At 40.8% G+C, this 14,549-nt stretch overlaps 2 protein-coding genes across 6 annotated transcripts in view; one reads left to right on the top strand and one right to left on the bottom strand.

The window, feature by feature from the left end:
• LOC147203518 (growth factor receptor-bound protein 10-like) overlaps window positions 1-7,432 on the top strand; it is a 72,933-nt gene extending 65,501 nt beyond the window's left edge. For 2 of the 5 annotated variants that reach the window (XM_086113266.1, XM_086113267.1), the window contains 8 exons: window positions 17-127; window positions 387-485; window positions 1,285-1,362; window positions 1,521-1,637; window positions 2,503-2,569; window positions 2,662-2,749; window positions 2,821-2,914; window positions 4,251-7,432. In XM_086113266.1, coding sequence (XP_085969392.1) covers window positions 17-127; window positions 387-485; window positions 1,285-1,362; window positions 1,521-1,637; window positions 2,503-2,569; window positions 2,662-2,749; window positions 2,821-2,914; window positions 4,251-4,397 — 801 coding nt within the window. In that variant the 3' untranslated portion in view covers window positions 4,398-7,432. The remainder of the gene's footprint in view (window positions 1-16; window positions 128-386; window positions 486-1,284; window positions 1,363-1,520; window positions 1,638-2,502; window positions 2,570-2,661; window positions 2,750-2,820; window positions 2,915-4,250) is intronic. The other 3 variants (XM_086113271.1, XM_086113268.1, XM_086113270.1) reach the window with 3 other exon arrangements.
• Window positions 7,433-10,252: 2,820 nt separating this feature from the next.
• Window positions 10,253-14,549, bottom strand: part of cndp1 (carnosine dipeptidase 1) — a 6,893-nt gene continuing 2,596 nt past the window's right edge. The window contains exons 5-12 of the mRNA XM_086114438.1: window positions 13,996-14,084; window positions 13,341-13,538; window positions 13,186-13,270; window positions 12,518-12,678; window positions 12,270-12,434; window positions 12,049-12,190; window positions 11,064-11,211; window positions 10,253-10,816 (exon numbers count right to left, since the gene is read on the bottom strand). Coding sequence (XP_085970564.1) covers window positions 10,738-10,816; window positions 11,064-11,211; window positions 12,049-12,190; window positions 12,270-12,434; window positions 12,518-12,678; window positions 13,186-13,270; window positions 13,341-13,538; window positions 13,996-14,084 — 1,067 coding nt within the window. The 3' untranslated portion in view covers window positions 10,253-10,737. The remainder of the gene's footprint in view (window positions 10,817-11,063; window positions 11,212-12,048; window positions 12,191-12,269; window positions 12,435-12,517; window positions 12,679-13,185; window positions 13,271-13,340; window positions 13,539-13,995; window positions 14,085-14,549) is intronic.

The following is a 14,549-nucleotide window of genomic DNA, read 5'->3' as shown; positions in this document are numbered from 1 at the left end:
TTATTTGTGTCTTCAGGAGCCCAGACATCTCCATTTACTTGCAGACCTTGAAGACAGTAACATCTTCACTGTCATCACAGGCAAAAAGCAGCACGGTGCACCCACAGACTACGAGTTCTGTATCAAGGTGAGTGTCAGATAACAAAAGGGAGTTGGAGTGAAATATTAGGAGCGGAGGAACGATTCACCTCTGGGTGAACTCTCCCGCTCTACCATGCATGCCTTTATAAGATTCTGCTGCAGATGACTCTTCATCTTCAAAAATGCTTTTAATTGGTTTTATACCACGTCATATGAACAACAGCTTTTACTGGGCTTTTTTTTGGGGGGGGGGGGGGTTAACCTTTACATTTCAAAGACTGTTCTAATTCTGTGTTCCTCTACAGCCCAATAAATGCAGAGGGGAGTTAAAGGATTTAAGGATTCTGTGTGCTGAAGATGAACAAGGCAGGACATGTTGGATGACCGCCTTTAGATTGTTTAAGGTACAACTGTTGTTGGTGTGTGTGTGCGTGTGCAAGTGCGCGCGCGCGCGTGTGTGTGTGTGTGTGTGTGTGTGTGTGTGTGTGTGTGTGTGTGTGTGTGTGTGTGTGTGTGTGCGTGTGTGTGTGTGCGCTTTCGCCCATCTATTCAATCTTAATACATGAGGCAGTGTCCTGTCGTTCCATTTTGATTTATTTCCTAAAGTTTAAACAGAAACAAAAAAAAAAGCGAGAGAGAACCCACTGTTCAAAATGACGAATATCGGCGCTAATCATCGGTCTATCTCTCTTCACGACTTGACCACAGGCAGCAAAGGCACTTTTGAGTCATCCTCCACAAGTTTACGATCAATGGGATGTTAAGCTTTATCCACCAAGAACATTCAGTGAGATTGTCTCAAATCCCATTCAAAAATATTTAAACATCAGCAATATTACAATACACTAATTTGATAATTAATTTTCCCCATATTTAGTCAAATGCCCATTGCCCCCCTGACAATCGGTGACTGACTAGAATCTTGATGTAGGTAGACATGAAGTACGAATAAGGATGCAACTATTGAATTCATTTTATTATCTAACTCAGTAGAAAGAAAATATAATGCAAAATTATGAAATGTTGGCAAAAAGTTGTGTTGATGATCTGTTTAAAAAAAAAAGAAGAATCATACACTCTTCTTTTTTGTCTTGCTCATGATTGAAGATGACCAGAGAGCAAGAGATCACGGTGGGGAGTCAGTTGATGAGTGCAGTTTGTGCGCTCATCAATAAGGACGATTGTGTTTTGCTTTTTTTGCAGTATGGGATTATATTGTACCAGAATTACAAGATTCCCCAGCAAAGAAAAACCCTGCTTTCACACTTCTCAGCACCTGTGGTATGTTAGCCTCATTACAGAAGGAGCTCAAGCCTCCAAAATCTGACATTCATAAACTCTTAAATCCTAATACCATTACTTTGAAATCCTGACACATCACTTTAGCGCGTACTCCTCATTTTGACTGCAACGCGTTTGTGGCCCTTCCCTCCCCTCAGCGAAGTGTATCCGAGAACTCTCTGGTGGCCATGGATTTTTCCGGAACTATAGGCCGCGTCATCGACAACCCAGTGGAAGCGCAGAGCGCCGCCATGGAGGAAGGACACGCGTGGAGGGTGAGTCTCGGCCAGCCCTTTTTTTTTTTTCCAACAACGTCCACACAACGTTGTACTGTACTGGAATGTACATGCACCACATTTCAAACATAAACCACATTCCGACGTGTTACAATAAAGCTGGCAGCTATGCAGGCAGCTTGTTTGATCTTTTTTTTTAATCCAGAATAAGTACTGTACCTCTTTTGCTTAACATGTTCAGTACAGTTTTGACTTTTCAAGTAAGGTACTTTTTTATATCACTTTTGTGCACAATGCATATTAATTCAATCCTATTTATTTTTATTTAGGTATTTATTTGATCCTATTGCCAATATTTTTATTCAACTGTGTGCTTGAGCACAGTGTCCATGTTTAAACTTTTATTCTCACATTCATTAATTCAGGGAATTTTTAGGAATATACAGTATTTACTGTATATTTTCATGTTACTCATTCCGGTGTACTTGGAGAATTAAGTGTTTTAAGACAGAAGTTGGTGTAAAAGATTTGAGAACCGCTCATCTAGAGAATTATGGTATTTTTTTTCTTGTAGGGTATACAGTACTAACTGTACCTCAGTAACAAGTGAATTTACATTTTATTTTTATTTATTGTATTTGTATATGTATGTATTTATCTATTTTTTTGTTGGGAAAATAGCTTAAAGAGGGAAATGTTTCACAAAAACTGCCTGGTAAAAAGGCAATATTAAAACAGTTAATCTTGGTTAGATTTTAGTTTTTGCAGTTATGGAGACAGTCTCTGTCAAAGAAAGTTCATGGTAAAAGGTGTGTTTTATATTTCTTTTGGTGAGCAGCGGTTGTTTGCACCGAATCCGAAAACTAATCCTGTTGGTTTTATTTCTTTGTGACGTCTGACTCAGAAGAGGAATCACCGAATGAACATTTTAGGCTCCCACAGTCCATTGCACCACTCTTCACTAAACTCAGGTAAATATAAAGCAAAAACATTCAATGTTTTTGCATTGGACTTATATTTGGAACGATGTCGTCAATTTCACATTCTCAAATCTAATCTTCAGTCATCCACATAGCCCAGCTATGGTTCCATGGCAGAATAACCAGAGAAGAATCCCATCGCATTGTCCGCCAACAGGGTCAAGTCGATGGGTAATTGAAGGAAAAGCATCCTTGGTGGTTTTCACTCGACACGCTGAAACGTCTCTGTCCTTATTTTCCAGCTTGTTTCTGCTACGAGTCAGCCAGAGCAACCCCAAGGCTTTCGTGCTCACGTTGTGCCATCACCAGAAAATCAAACATTTCCAGATACTACCGGTAGGTGCGCTTGCATTTTTCAACACGTTTGAGATCTGTGCTAAATACTGATTAGATTTGATGGTCCCTCAAATAGCTCTCGGTGGATTACCAATTGTCAATGTTCGAAACATGGCATATTCGAGAAGCTTGTCACGTGTTTTGTCAAAGTCTATGATTATAGTATGGTTTCACACCACACATTGGCGCCTCTTTAATTTGTGCTCTTAAGTGGCATGTGGTGGAGCTGAGGGACTGTTAGCATGTTAAGAATAAACGAGTGTTTGTGGAAACTCAACAAGTCTTCGCTCCTTTGGCGACCCAACAGCACTTGTCCAGGGCTGGTTTCTTCCTCGGGTCACACCACCACATGTTACAGTCTTCGGTCCCCACTAGTCAACTCATGGTATTCTGATTAATATAGCCCTTTTTAGAGGGGGGGGGTTGTTTTTGCTTTTGCTTAATTCACATAGAACTGTAAAGAAAATGTTTGACCTGACTTCTCTTTTAAAACACAAACAGAAAAAGACATTTCTGATGGTACACTGGCTAGTAAGTGGTGACCTGGGATAATTGGGGCACATGTCAAAATGTAAACAATTATTGGATCGGCATGTCTTCATTGCTTAACTCATTCACTCCCAAAGACGTTTTTAAACGTCTTTTCAGACTTGGTCCAGAATTGGCTGGTACTGAATGAGTTAACAAAGTGTGCAAATACACATTTATCAATATGTATATTTATAGCAGTGGCTTAATATAAAATATTTTGAGGGATCACATTTTGGAAAGAAATTGTTACACCTTTTAATGTGACAACACTGAAGAAATGACACAGTAAATTTACGGTCTCCTCAAAATAACTCAACATACAGCCATTAATGTTGAAACTGCTGGCAACAAAAGTGAGTAGACAACAATGTCAAAATGTCCAAAATGGCCCACTGAGCTGGTTAGCAATCTTCTTCTGGTCCTTTATGAAGACCAAAATCTATCTGTCTAGCTAGCTAGCTATTTCTCTATCTATCTATCAGATCCTCTGAGTTCAGTAAGTTCCAGTATGATCATGTCACAGCAAGAACACAAAATTTAACATACCGGTACTTGCCCCACAGTCACATCGAAGACCTTGTCACACTCACAAGTCACGTGACACTGGGAGGAAAAATTGCTAATCGGGCCTAATGTGGACATTTTCATTTCGGGGTGTACTCACTTTTGTTGTGTCAGTCAATACACACTAAATACAATGCATACAAGCTGTGCACGACTGACTACGTTTGCATTTCTTCCGACGATGATATAATTATGGAAGCTCAAAGTTTGACTTTTCACTTTCTTTCCGCCTGCTCATCAGTGTGAAGAAGAAGGCCAAGTCTTCTTCAGCCTTGACGATGGTGCCACCAAATTCACCGACTTGATCCAGTTGGTGGAGTTCTATCAGCTCAACAGAGGAGTGCTGCCTTGTAAACTCAAACACCCATGCACCGTTGTGGCCTTATGACCCCTCCCATGACCCGACCCACTGGGCCTGCCATCGCAGCTCCTGAAAACACCCTCCCCTCCCAACCCAGGCCCCCCTCCCCCTTTCACTTTACCTGACTCTGCCCAAAGCAGAGCGAATCTTAATATTGGTTGATTCTTCTAAGAAGTTTGTGAATTGACTGGTATTTCATTGCTCTTTTTTTCCCTGTTATTATTGTGGATGCAAGTCTGCCAGATACTGCTGATTCATCGGCTTCTTTTTGGGGGGTGTTTGAATGTTACCGAATTGCACGCAGAGTTGCGTAGTCAAGAGCAGAGAGAGGATGAACATGAACACTGCCATTTACGCTGTTGCTTTTGCAAAAACTGGTCGTTGTTAAGCTGGGGACTGGATGACCCTCCAAGATTTGGAATCTCGCAGCTCAAGTGAAGGCTGTCGCTCTCATGTGGACAATCAGCAGTACAATGAACCCTCTCACGTGTGGACCACTCTGCTCTTTGAGAACTGGAGTCTCGTTGGAACTTCTCTTGGCTCGTGTTGATTGTCTCTTTTTGTTTTGCACTCGTCCAACTGGGAGTGGCCTTTGTGGGTGCTGGACTTCTCCGTTGTTGGCTTTACTTTTAACTGTGAGATGATGTCACCACCCTCTACTGTCGGAGGCGTGTAAAGACAAGACTAAACTCAGCATTGCAGCCAGAACAGAAAGTGATTTTGTTTTTAGTCTTATTTTTTACAGATGTACGTGTGTGTGTGTGTGTGTGTGTGTGTGTGTGTGTGTGTGTGTGTGTGTGTGTGTGTGTGTGTGTGTGTGTGTGTGTGTGTGTGTGTGTGCGTGTGCGTGTGCGTGGTCTGGTCAAATGAATTTGCAGAAGGTGGTTTATGAACACTCTTGAAATGGTGATTTTTTTTTTTAATTGGCTGTCAATACAGAATATGTTTGGTCCTTCTTCATTTATTTGCAGAGTTTTCATTTTTGAACCCATCCTTTTGCAATAGTCTTAACATTCTGAATGTTTGGCTCTTCGCTGTCCCCATACGCTACACAGTCCTGTCCAGTTGTTGGTAAGTTAATGAACTTTTTCAGAAGAAATAAAATGTAAATAAGTGTCAGTTATGGACAAACTTAATACAATGTGCACACGTGTCTTTTGGCAAGCGTTCAGCATGATTTCTTTTAAATACACGTTTTATAGAGCAGGCAGGATGTTAAGCTGGTCGGCACATAAGAAAACAATCAGATGCTTTAGATCCTGTGGAAAATATCCTCTTCAAATCTCAACTGTCCTCTCTAAAGACTTCCAGATGCTGTTACACGGTGCCTGTAAACATTCATCAAACTGGAAATATAAATGGATGTGTTCGAGATGACGCACGTTACTGTGCATCCCATTTATTGTTAATCAACCTTTCTTATAAACAGTGTGAGCAATGCAGTCAAATGGACATCAGATTGATGACAACAACATGCAAAATGAGCATTCCAAATCTCATGTGTGGCTTTTTTTTTCCTGTCACAAGTGATTTTGCAGATTGCCATTTGGCACACTGTCGCACTGATAACCTTTCTGTTGCCCTAATAGATTAAAAAAACAAACAAAGAAGAACCCATGTATGCATACAGATAATTGACTTTTAGATGTATCAAAAGCACATATCCTAAAGCTCAATACGTAACAGTGATACTTCATAAGACCAGGGTAGAAATATGACGGACACAGAAAAAAAAACATCTTTTTTTTAACCTCACATTTTGGCAGGTCTGTATAAATATAAACCACAAAATATTAGGAACTTACGTCAGTTCCAAATAGCACTGTTTTTTTATTGATATGTTCCGATCAAGCGGCTGTGAAGAGGGATGTCCAGGATGGTAAAAATGTGAAAATGACTGTAGTTCGCCTTCCGCCTTTGCACACCAAATTTGCAAAGAATGTGTGAGTGAATTCTCAAAATCAAATTATTGCTTCTTGCATTTTGCGCAACACTGATGAGGCTCATCAGAGCATGCATCAAACTCTTACTGAGTTAGTTTGCGTGCTGCTTGTGAAAAACATCACACTTCAGATCTGATGACGGTTTGTGTGTCAAACACCCGAAGCTATTTGTTTTCGTTCGGCGAAGTATGTTCTCAATTCGTAAAGGAGGATTACAACTCAGTGCCTTTACATAAGGTGGGGGTTTTTTTTGTTTTGTTTTGTTATTTGGTAGAAATCTTTTTTTTATTTTTATTTTTTTTTTTAGAACAGACTCATGACATTTGGCTGAATTCGATGCTATCACAAAAAAATGGAAATGCTTTTATGCTTTATTATCCTGATGGCATGTCTGCTTTTTTTTTCAAACTTATCTGGCATAGTGTATTTGTGTTCAAAAGCAATCTGTTTATTTCAATTTTAGTCACCCTCCATTGTCACGCAAGCAGTTTTCCGTTCAGTGACTCTTTGTAGACGTTAACTCTTAAGGTCCTCTTTAGTCTGTTAGCTTCTGTCACATGTAATGCAACATTCAACAGCCATTTCATTTAGCTGCTGCTTGTCCGAAGGTTTATCGAACGAATGATTTTGCAGTATAGCTACAATATATTGACACTCTGCATGGTCACCGTAATCTAAAATGCAATGATCAATCATTTTTTAAAAGTATTTGTTCAGCAGATATATATATATGTACATGGATGTAACTGATCTACTTGAAAATTTTAGATTTATTTTGTTTTTCCTCAGCGCTGTTCTGTAGTTTTTTTTCCATTACCGTGAAACGATTGACCAGCGCAAGTTAATGTCTATTGTAATGACATGCCATCTATTGAGATACAATTTCTATGATGTATATGGGGTTTTTTCTGGGGGTTTTTTGTGTCAGGATGGACTATTCAAAGAGGAAAAACTATACTTCAAGATGTAAAGTTTTTAAGCACACTGGTATCCGTAATGTACATGTCATTCCTGTTGATGACAGGTGGAATGTTCATACACAAAGCATCAAGACTTATGTTCTTTTAACCCATTAAATATATTCTTTTTTTCTCTGATCTAAACAGAAAATGCACCAAACCGGTTTTATCCCATCATGCCTCCGTTTATTTCTTTTTCTTAATCATGCCAGGAAACAACTACCGTATATTGATTCATAATGATTGACAATTAGACAACAGTGGTCACCAACCTTTTTGAAATTGAGTGCTACTTCTTGGCCACTGATTAATGTCAAGGGCTACAAGCTTGATACTCACTGAGGAAATAAAACTTTTGCTCAAATTACCTTTATCTATTAATCAGAAGCCACTGATCATGTTAATGATTTTTTATTTTTCACAATAATTCGGAAAAATGGCCCGCACGCTACTTATGTGGTTCTTCGGAGCTTCTTGGTGACCGCTGTTGCTCTGCTGGTCCAAGGCCTGTATCGTAGACCATGTGTGTTACATTTCACGGGAACCATACTTTTATGCGGAAAAGTATTTTAAGTCCAAACGGTTTTGACGTGAAATTGTTTGTGATTTTTTTATTCATTTATTGTTGTTTTTATTTGGAGAGAGGTGGAAGACCATTCAGCTCAGAACTCCCCCCAGACCAATTTGAAGATCTGTTCAAACTCATTTTAAGAAAACAAACCAAAAAAAACAATGAATTGAGCAACAACTAGAGAAAAAAAATAGAGAACAACAAGAAAATTCCAATAAAGATAATAAGCCTCCGGGACAACAAGAAAAACATGATAGCTCCAGAGTGTCTAAGTGATAGTTGTCAAACTCAGGTCCTGGAGGGCCGCTGTCCTGCATGTTTTCCAAGTCTCCCTGTTGCAACACACCTGATTCAAATGAACAGGTTCAGTGTCAGGCTTCCGCAGAGCTTGTTGATAATCTGATCATTTGAATCAGCTGTGTTGCAACAGGGAGACTTGGAAAACAAGCAGGACAGCGGCCCTCCAGGACCTGAGTTTGACACCGCTGGTCTAAGTGGTTCAACTCCAAGTAAGCCTGACCGGCATGAGCACGCAGATTCAAACCATGCAGACAGAAATGAAGAATTTATCACCATCATTGCGCTGAGTAGAGCGTCATTGTGACATTATGAATGATTCAATTTGTGGTCGGGTTATGCCTTCAACATGGAGCATAAAGAGTCTGGCTTTCCCACACCAACTTCAACCGCTGCAGTTCTAACCAAGCCTTGTTGCATGAACTGATGATGCTTACTCATTTAGAGGCAAAACTTTTTCTCAGACAAACAGAGCAGTCCAATTGCGACCGATTCAATCCCCTGAGAATGACATGAGCTGGATAAATGAGAATATCCATAAGCACATTTACACAGTGAATGAGTTCACTGCCAGAGATAAGCTTTTGAATATGTGACATTGTGTGTTGTCACCTATGCAGTTCCAATTTCACATAGGAAGTCTCTGACATGCTCAGAAAATGTGGCGAAGCTTTACCCTATGTGCTCAGAGATGCGCAAAGTAATTTGAAACGCTGCACTGCGGAATTAACTCATTTGGACCACACGGCCTATGTGTCTCAGCTTTTTCCACACGTGCTTCAATATGGGTGTGAGTCCTTTGCCCTGCATGTACCTGTACATGTGAAATTAACCATGCTGCGCCATACCTGGGAAGCAAAGATGAAAAACCTGCACACACTGCTCCTCCTGAATCTGACATACGACTTCCTGACAGAGCATCAACTCCAGAATCCCCAAATAGACCATAACAGGGAGGACAAGGAGTGTGATCCCCTGCAGTCGGAGCATACCCCTCAATTTTTTTAAATTCTTTTTTGAAAGTGGGCCAGTATCTTGGTCTGCCAATCCAGATGCATGCCCAATGTCCACCTGATAATGCAGACACAGAGGCTGTGTCCAAATTCATAGCCTGAATCCTCCCTAGGCTGCATTTTTGGCCGCATGACATTACTTCCGGCACGACTCGACCGCACATGGCGTCCAAATTCACATTAAGCATGTCCAAATTCGCCACGGATCGTGCAGTCCACGCAGGCTACAGGAAGAGCCTTTGCATGCCTCGAAGGACCCAATTTGGAAACCACGTGCGGTTGAGTAGCGCCGGAACTGACGTCATGTAGCTGAAAATGCGGCCTTTGGAGGACCTACATTCTGGACACAGCCAAAGACTTGGGAAATTCTGGTCGGACCTCGCGCACCCCAGCACTCTGCCACAAACAGCTTTTTAACCATGTTTGTGACCACAATCCCAGTGACGGCAGATCAGTTTTGAGTCTCTAGACTTTGCTTTCTCATTGCGATACTTGTTGGTGGAATTGAAGAGTTCAAAGTATTCTATCCACCGACCCACAATATCTCAAGACCAGGTCAGCAGTACGGCATACCCACCTTAGATGGTGTTGACGGTGCACTGCTTTATACCCAGCTGAGGCAAAGGCAGTGGACAGCAAAAGGTTTCGTGCTTCCTGTCATGACAGGCATGGCCCACATGGCCATAGCTCCGGTCAGCCGTCACAACACTGGAGTTTGAGTCTGCCAAGCTGCTGCTGATTGACCTGACCAGCGACATAAAGCCCCTAAAACGTTGCACGTAGGAACAGTGCGGCACACAAGCTCTTCGACCACGGTAAGGTGACGACTCGGGGAGAGGAAAGAAATACAGACTAATTCAGTTCTCTTTGAATAATGTGCCCTCATTGCAGATGATTTTGACTTTGCTGGATCCAGTGGCAACCGATCGTCACTGTCCTCGGCTATTCCTCCTCAACTCTGGTGGTAAGAGGCAAAAACAGTGAATGTCCCTGAGTGCACGCCGACAAACTCCCATGAGATTGTCTTTGCAACCCAGTTTCTGACAAAAAAAAAATGCTGTGGCTAATATTTTCTATATTTAAAAGAAACACTTTGAAACAGATTTCTTTTGTAGTTTTATTTTATGCTACTATCATTCCCCAGTGGCGAATTCAACACACACTCTGCCATATATCGCACACAGAATTATTTACATGTAGAAAGAGAAACCGTATGCCGTGCGGCATCTTGTACGGTGCCACACACAAGATTTTCCAATTAGCAGAGCGGCTGTGTGGTGACAGGAGACTTGTGAGCATAACACACAACTGTTTTCAGTTACTTGGATTGCAACATGCAAAATATTGGTGGCAGTTAATAGCCAGCAGTAGCCTGTTCTGGACAGTATTATCGTCTTTAATTTTCATAAATGCCTGCAAACAAGTTGATTTGTTATAATCACTCAATTAGAAGTAGTTAGAAAATCAAACATGCTCAAAAGACAGAAATACATTACGGTCTCATTTTTGGAAATGTGATCCATTAGAATGATCGTGAGACTTTGTCGACTGAACATGAATACAAACTGAAGCCGGCCAAATGTCTTACACGCTGCTCTTCTTAATCTGGGACACTTCATACAAGTATGCAATAAATAACTTGGTCCCCTCAATATAATTGTACCTGGAAAGAAATGGAAAATAAATGCTCAGTTAAAACTCATTATTACATTTTAATAAACCGTGACAATAATTAAGGTTTAATGAAGCCAAGATACTACACTAAGAAATAAAACCGGGCTCTCATCTCACTTCCGACATTTTTCCGCTCTTCACTATTGCAAACGAATATGAAGCGCTACCTTCTTCCCATTCGTACCAGTGTCAAAAATAGTAATGAACGTGATATGCGAAGGAGGTTGAACACAAACCTGCTTATTTTCTCATTCTGTGAGTGCAGACCATCGTCAAAACCTCCGATGGGCAACATGATGATACTTTTTCCAGTCACATCTTGAAAGGTTTTGGCGATCGGGATGGTCCCACCCTCACGGATCAAATCAGGATCCGTATTGAAAACTGCAAAAAGATCATGGAAAGGATGCGACGGTATGTGCAAAAAAAATGCATTACTCTCAACACACCTAGGATGGGTTCAAATACAGAGAATACTTGTTTCATCGCTGAGACGAATCAAACCTCAATGTTGAACTTTCTGAATCTTCATGAAGGCCTGAATCTAAAGGCATTCATTTTAATTAACTAATTACAGAATAATACACATAACACACTTAATTTAATCACATGTTGCTGATTAGCGTTGATTTTGAGCTCCAGGTGACAACTTTTATTAGTTCTGTACTTCTTGGCATGCAAATAATATCGATAGAACATACAGTAAAGGCTGCCGTATACATCAGGGCATTGCGAATTTCTCCAATGTGAGACGATAAAGGTTTTCTTATCTTTTCTTATCCTATGATGACATGGTGGAACCTGAGACCGCACCGGCCTGAAAAGCACGCATGGCAGCTTACCGTGCATGTTTTTAGGCCAGTTAACTCTCCAATTAATTGACCAATGCAAAGTTAATTGGAGATCTCCATTGTCCTTCGATATGAATGAATGTGTGAATGGTGATTTTTCTTTTTTGACTTCGTTGGTGATCTCTTGTACCAACATTTTTGTTGCTCACCGATCTAACCTGATCGGTGATTATGAGGCCTCCGCGGAAACCTCGGGACCCCCATGCGGGAGTTGCAGTCACCAGGTCCGTTGGAGATGTGTTCGAATTGTTTTCCACCTGCTCACTCTTGACAGCCCTGATGGTCTCCTCATAACTTAGTATTTATTTTATTTTGTGTTTTTCCTACAAGTGATGTGTTGCATGAGATACGGAATAAAATAATACAATACCTCTCTTGACAGCTGCTTTGCCGGCCTCATAGAGCAGGTCTCGGATATCAGCTATCCAAGGCTTTGCTCCAATCACCATTGTGACTTTTAGTTTGTTTGGACTCCTCCTCTTGGCAAACATTGAATGCAGGTACTCCGTGACCTTAAGCAATGTATCGATAAAGAAATGAGATGTTACTTGACAAGTGGAATTTATTTAGTGTCTAACAAAGAAGACTCACCTGTTTCTTGACCATCACGGGTTCCATATTAGGAACTTGTCTAATGGAGAATTTTGCAATAACCTTAGCAGGAATGACGGTTTTAGTGCCAGGGTCGGAGAATGCTCCCTCAATGCCATGAATGGAGACAGTAGGATAGCGCCACCTATGAGCCAACAAGTCCACCTGCAGAAAGCAGAGTCACTTTTCTTGGAACAGTCTTCTTGCTTGATACAAAAAAAATGTGCCAAATTGTTCACATTTGCCACCTTGTTATTGTACATGAGCTGACTGACACCAATCTTGCTCATGTAGCTGTCAAGATCAAACTGGATATCTTGGTACATTTTCCATTCTTCATCAGATAAAGGAGCGACAGCCTCCCTGATCCCAGGAATCAAGATCTTACCACTTGGGCTGATAAGAGTATCTGCAGAGTGGAGGATCTGGATTTAATGGTTTTGCCTTACAGCCCACCACCACATATTTGCAAATTAACAATACGCATGCAGTGTTTAACATGTTTCTCATCCAACCATTCTTTTTCTAATCCTCTTATCATCACAAGGGTCCTGGAGCCTATCCCAGCTGTCTTTGGGCAGTAGGCTAGGGACACCCTGAACTGGTTCGCAGCCAATCGTAGGGCACACATAGGCGAACAATCATCCACGCTCACAAGCACACTTAGAGACAATCTATCACCCCAGGCCTCCCCCTCCAATGAGAGCATAGTTTGGGAGTTTCTTTTCATGTCATATCTAAGAAATCGGGGTGCTGGAGGACCATCACCTTCCCGTTTCTGTCTCCCCCTGTTAAATGTCTTTTCATGTGTATTGGAGAGGTTGAAACTGGAAAATGAATTCTGTTTCTCTGGACTTGCAACATGTGTAATGGCAATGAAATGTGATTTCCATTCCATTTCCAAATACACACTCACCCAGAAGACCAATGATATCAGTCATTGGTTCTATTACAGTGCCTCCATAAACACCAGAATGCAAGTCCTGCTTAGGGCCTTCAACCTGCAAATGAAAAAGAGGTCAGAATCAGGCATAGTTGTTTGGCTCATGAATCAATGCGCACTCATACAACCTCGGCAAAGAAATAGCAGTTGCCCCGAGTGCCGTAGGTTAGAGCTGGTTTTCTGCTGAGCCAACCACAGTCAGAAATGATGATGTAATCCACATCGGAGAAGAACGTGTCTCTGTGTGACTGAATCATTGCATCAAGACCATTGGAGCCTGTTTCCTCCATGCCCTCAAAGATGAATTTCACATTTACTGGTAATTCCTGGAGTGCAAAAATGAAAGTAAAAGTAAAATTAGACCTGATTCAAGTTTTTAACATTCAACCAAGGATTTTTTTTCCTTCAAAAAAGAGTGCAGGTAATACCTTAATACCTTCTCTCAAATACAAGTTTTATAATGTCTCTCATTTTGCCCTGACAAAAGCATAAAATCTAGAATCATAAATACAATGATGCATGTGAATATTACTGATTCAAATGTTTATCCTCAACCCACACTTTAAAATGCACCTCGGGGGTTGACTGTACGACCATGATACAAACTCAGAAATTGCATGATACTAAGGTTTGGCCGAGTCATTCTTTTCACGACAATCAAGAGTGCCATGAACAAGTTCCCCTTTTGAAGAAAATTTGGTTGTAGGTTGACCCATCACAAGACAAATCTTTGAAAGAAAAGCTCAATCAATATTGGTATTGGTAATGTGGACGCTTTCACACCATATTAAGGGATTTGTAAGCCTCCACAGCATGAATCCAAGCTAAAACTGGAGCTTTGTTGTCTGATGCTCCTCTGCCATACAGGTTACCTGTAAATACAAAAAGACATACATCGATGAATTTAATTTTATCGTGTTTGTAAAATGTGTATAGGCTGTAACAGTCCCGCGGCACCTTGACTTACAGGCTTCATTTGTTCTGAGACCACACTCAGAACATTAATATCCCTATTCAACTCTTTGAAATGAATGAAAAATGGCATTAATCGGATCCGTTACACCCAAAAAAACACCACCATGTTTTGTTCAAGATAAATAGCAGAATAAAGAAAAATATAAAACACACAATAAAATTGAATGTGAAAAAAAGAATAAAATGGGTTTATGAAAGGGAAATGAAGATGAAATGAAAATACAGGTACATGCAAACACTTGAGTACTTTTGTGTGTTGTGCCTTTACATTTTTTAAGTAAAACTTCCGTCCGTCAGTGTAATCATCACGAAAGTATTGACAGGCGTCTCTGTCTGTCACTGCCGGATGCCTATTTCGCTGA

The sequence above is a fragment of the Hippocampus guttulatus genome, chromosome 6 (genome assembly GCF_054856545.1).
Source record: "Hippocampus guttulatus isolate MCC_2025c chromosome 6, RoL_Hgut_1.0, whole genome shotgun sequence".
NCBI lineage: Eukaryota > Metazoa > Chordata > Actinopteri > Syngnathiformes > Syngnathidae > Hippocampus > Hippocampus guttulatus.
The sequence above is the reverse complement of the archived record's forward strand: the minus strand, read 5'-3'. Positions and strand labels throughout refer to the sequence as shown.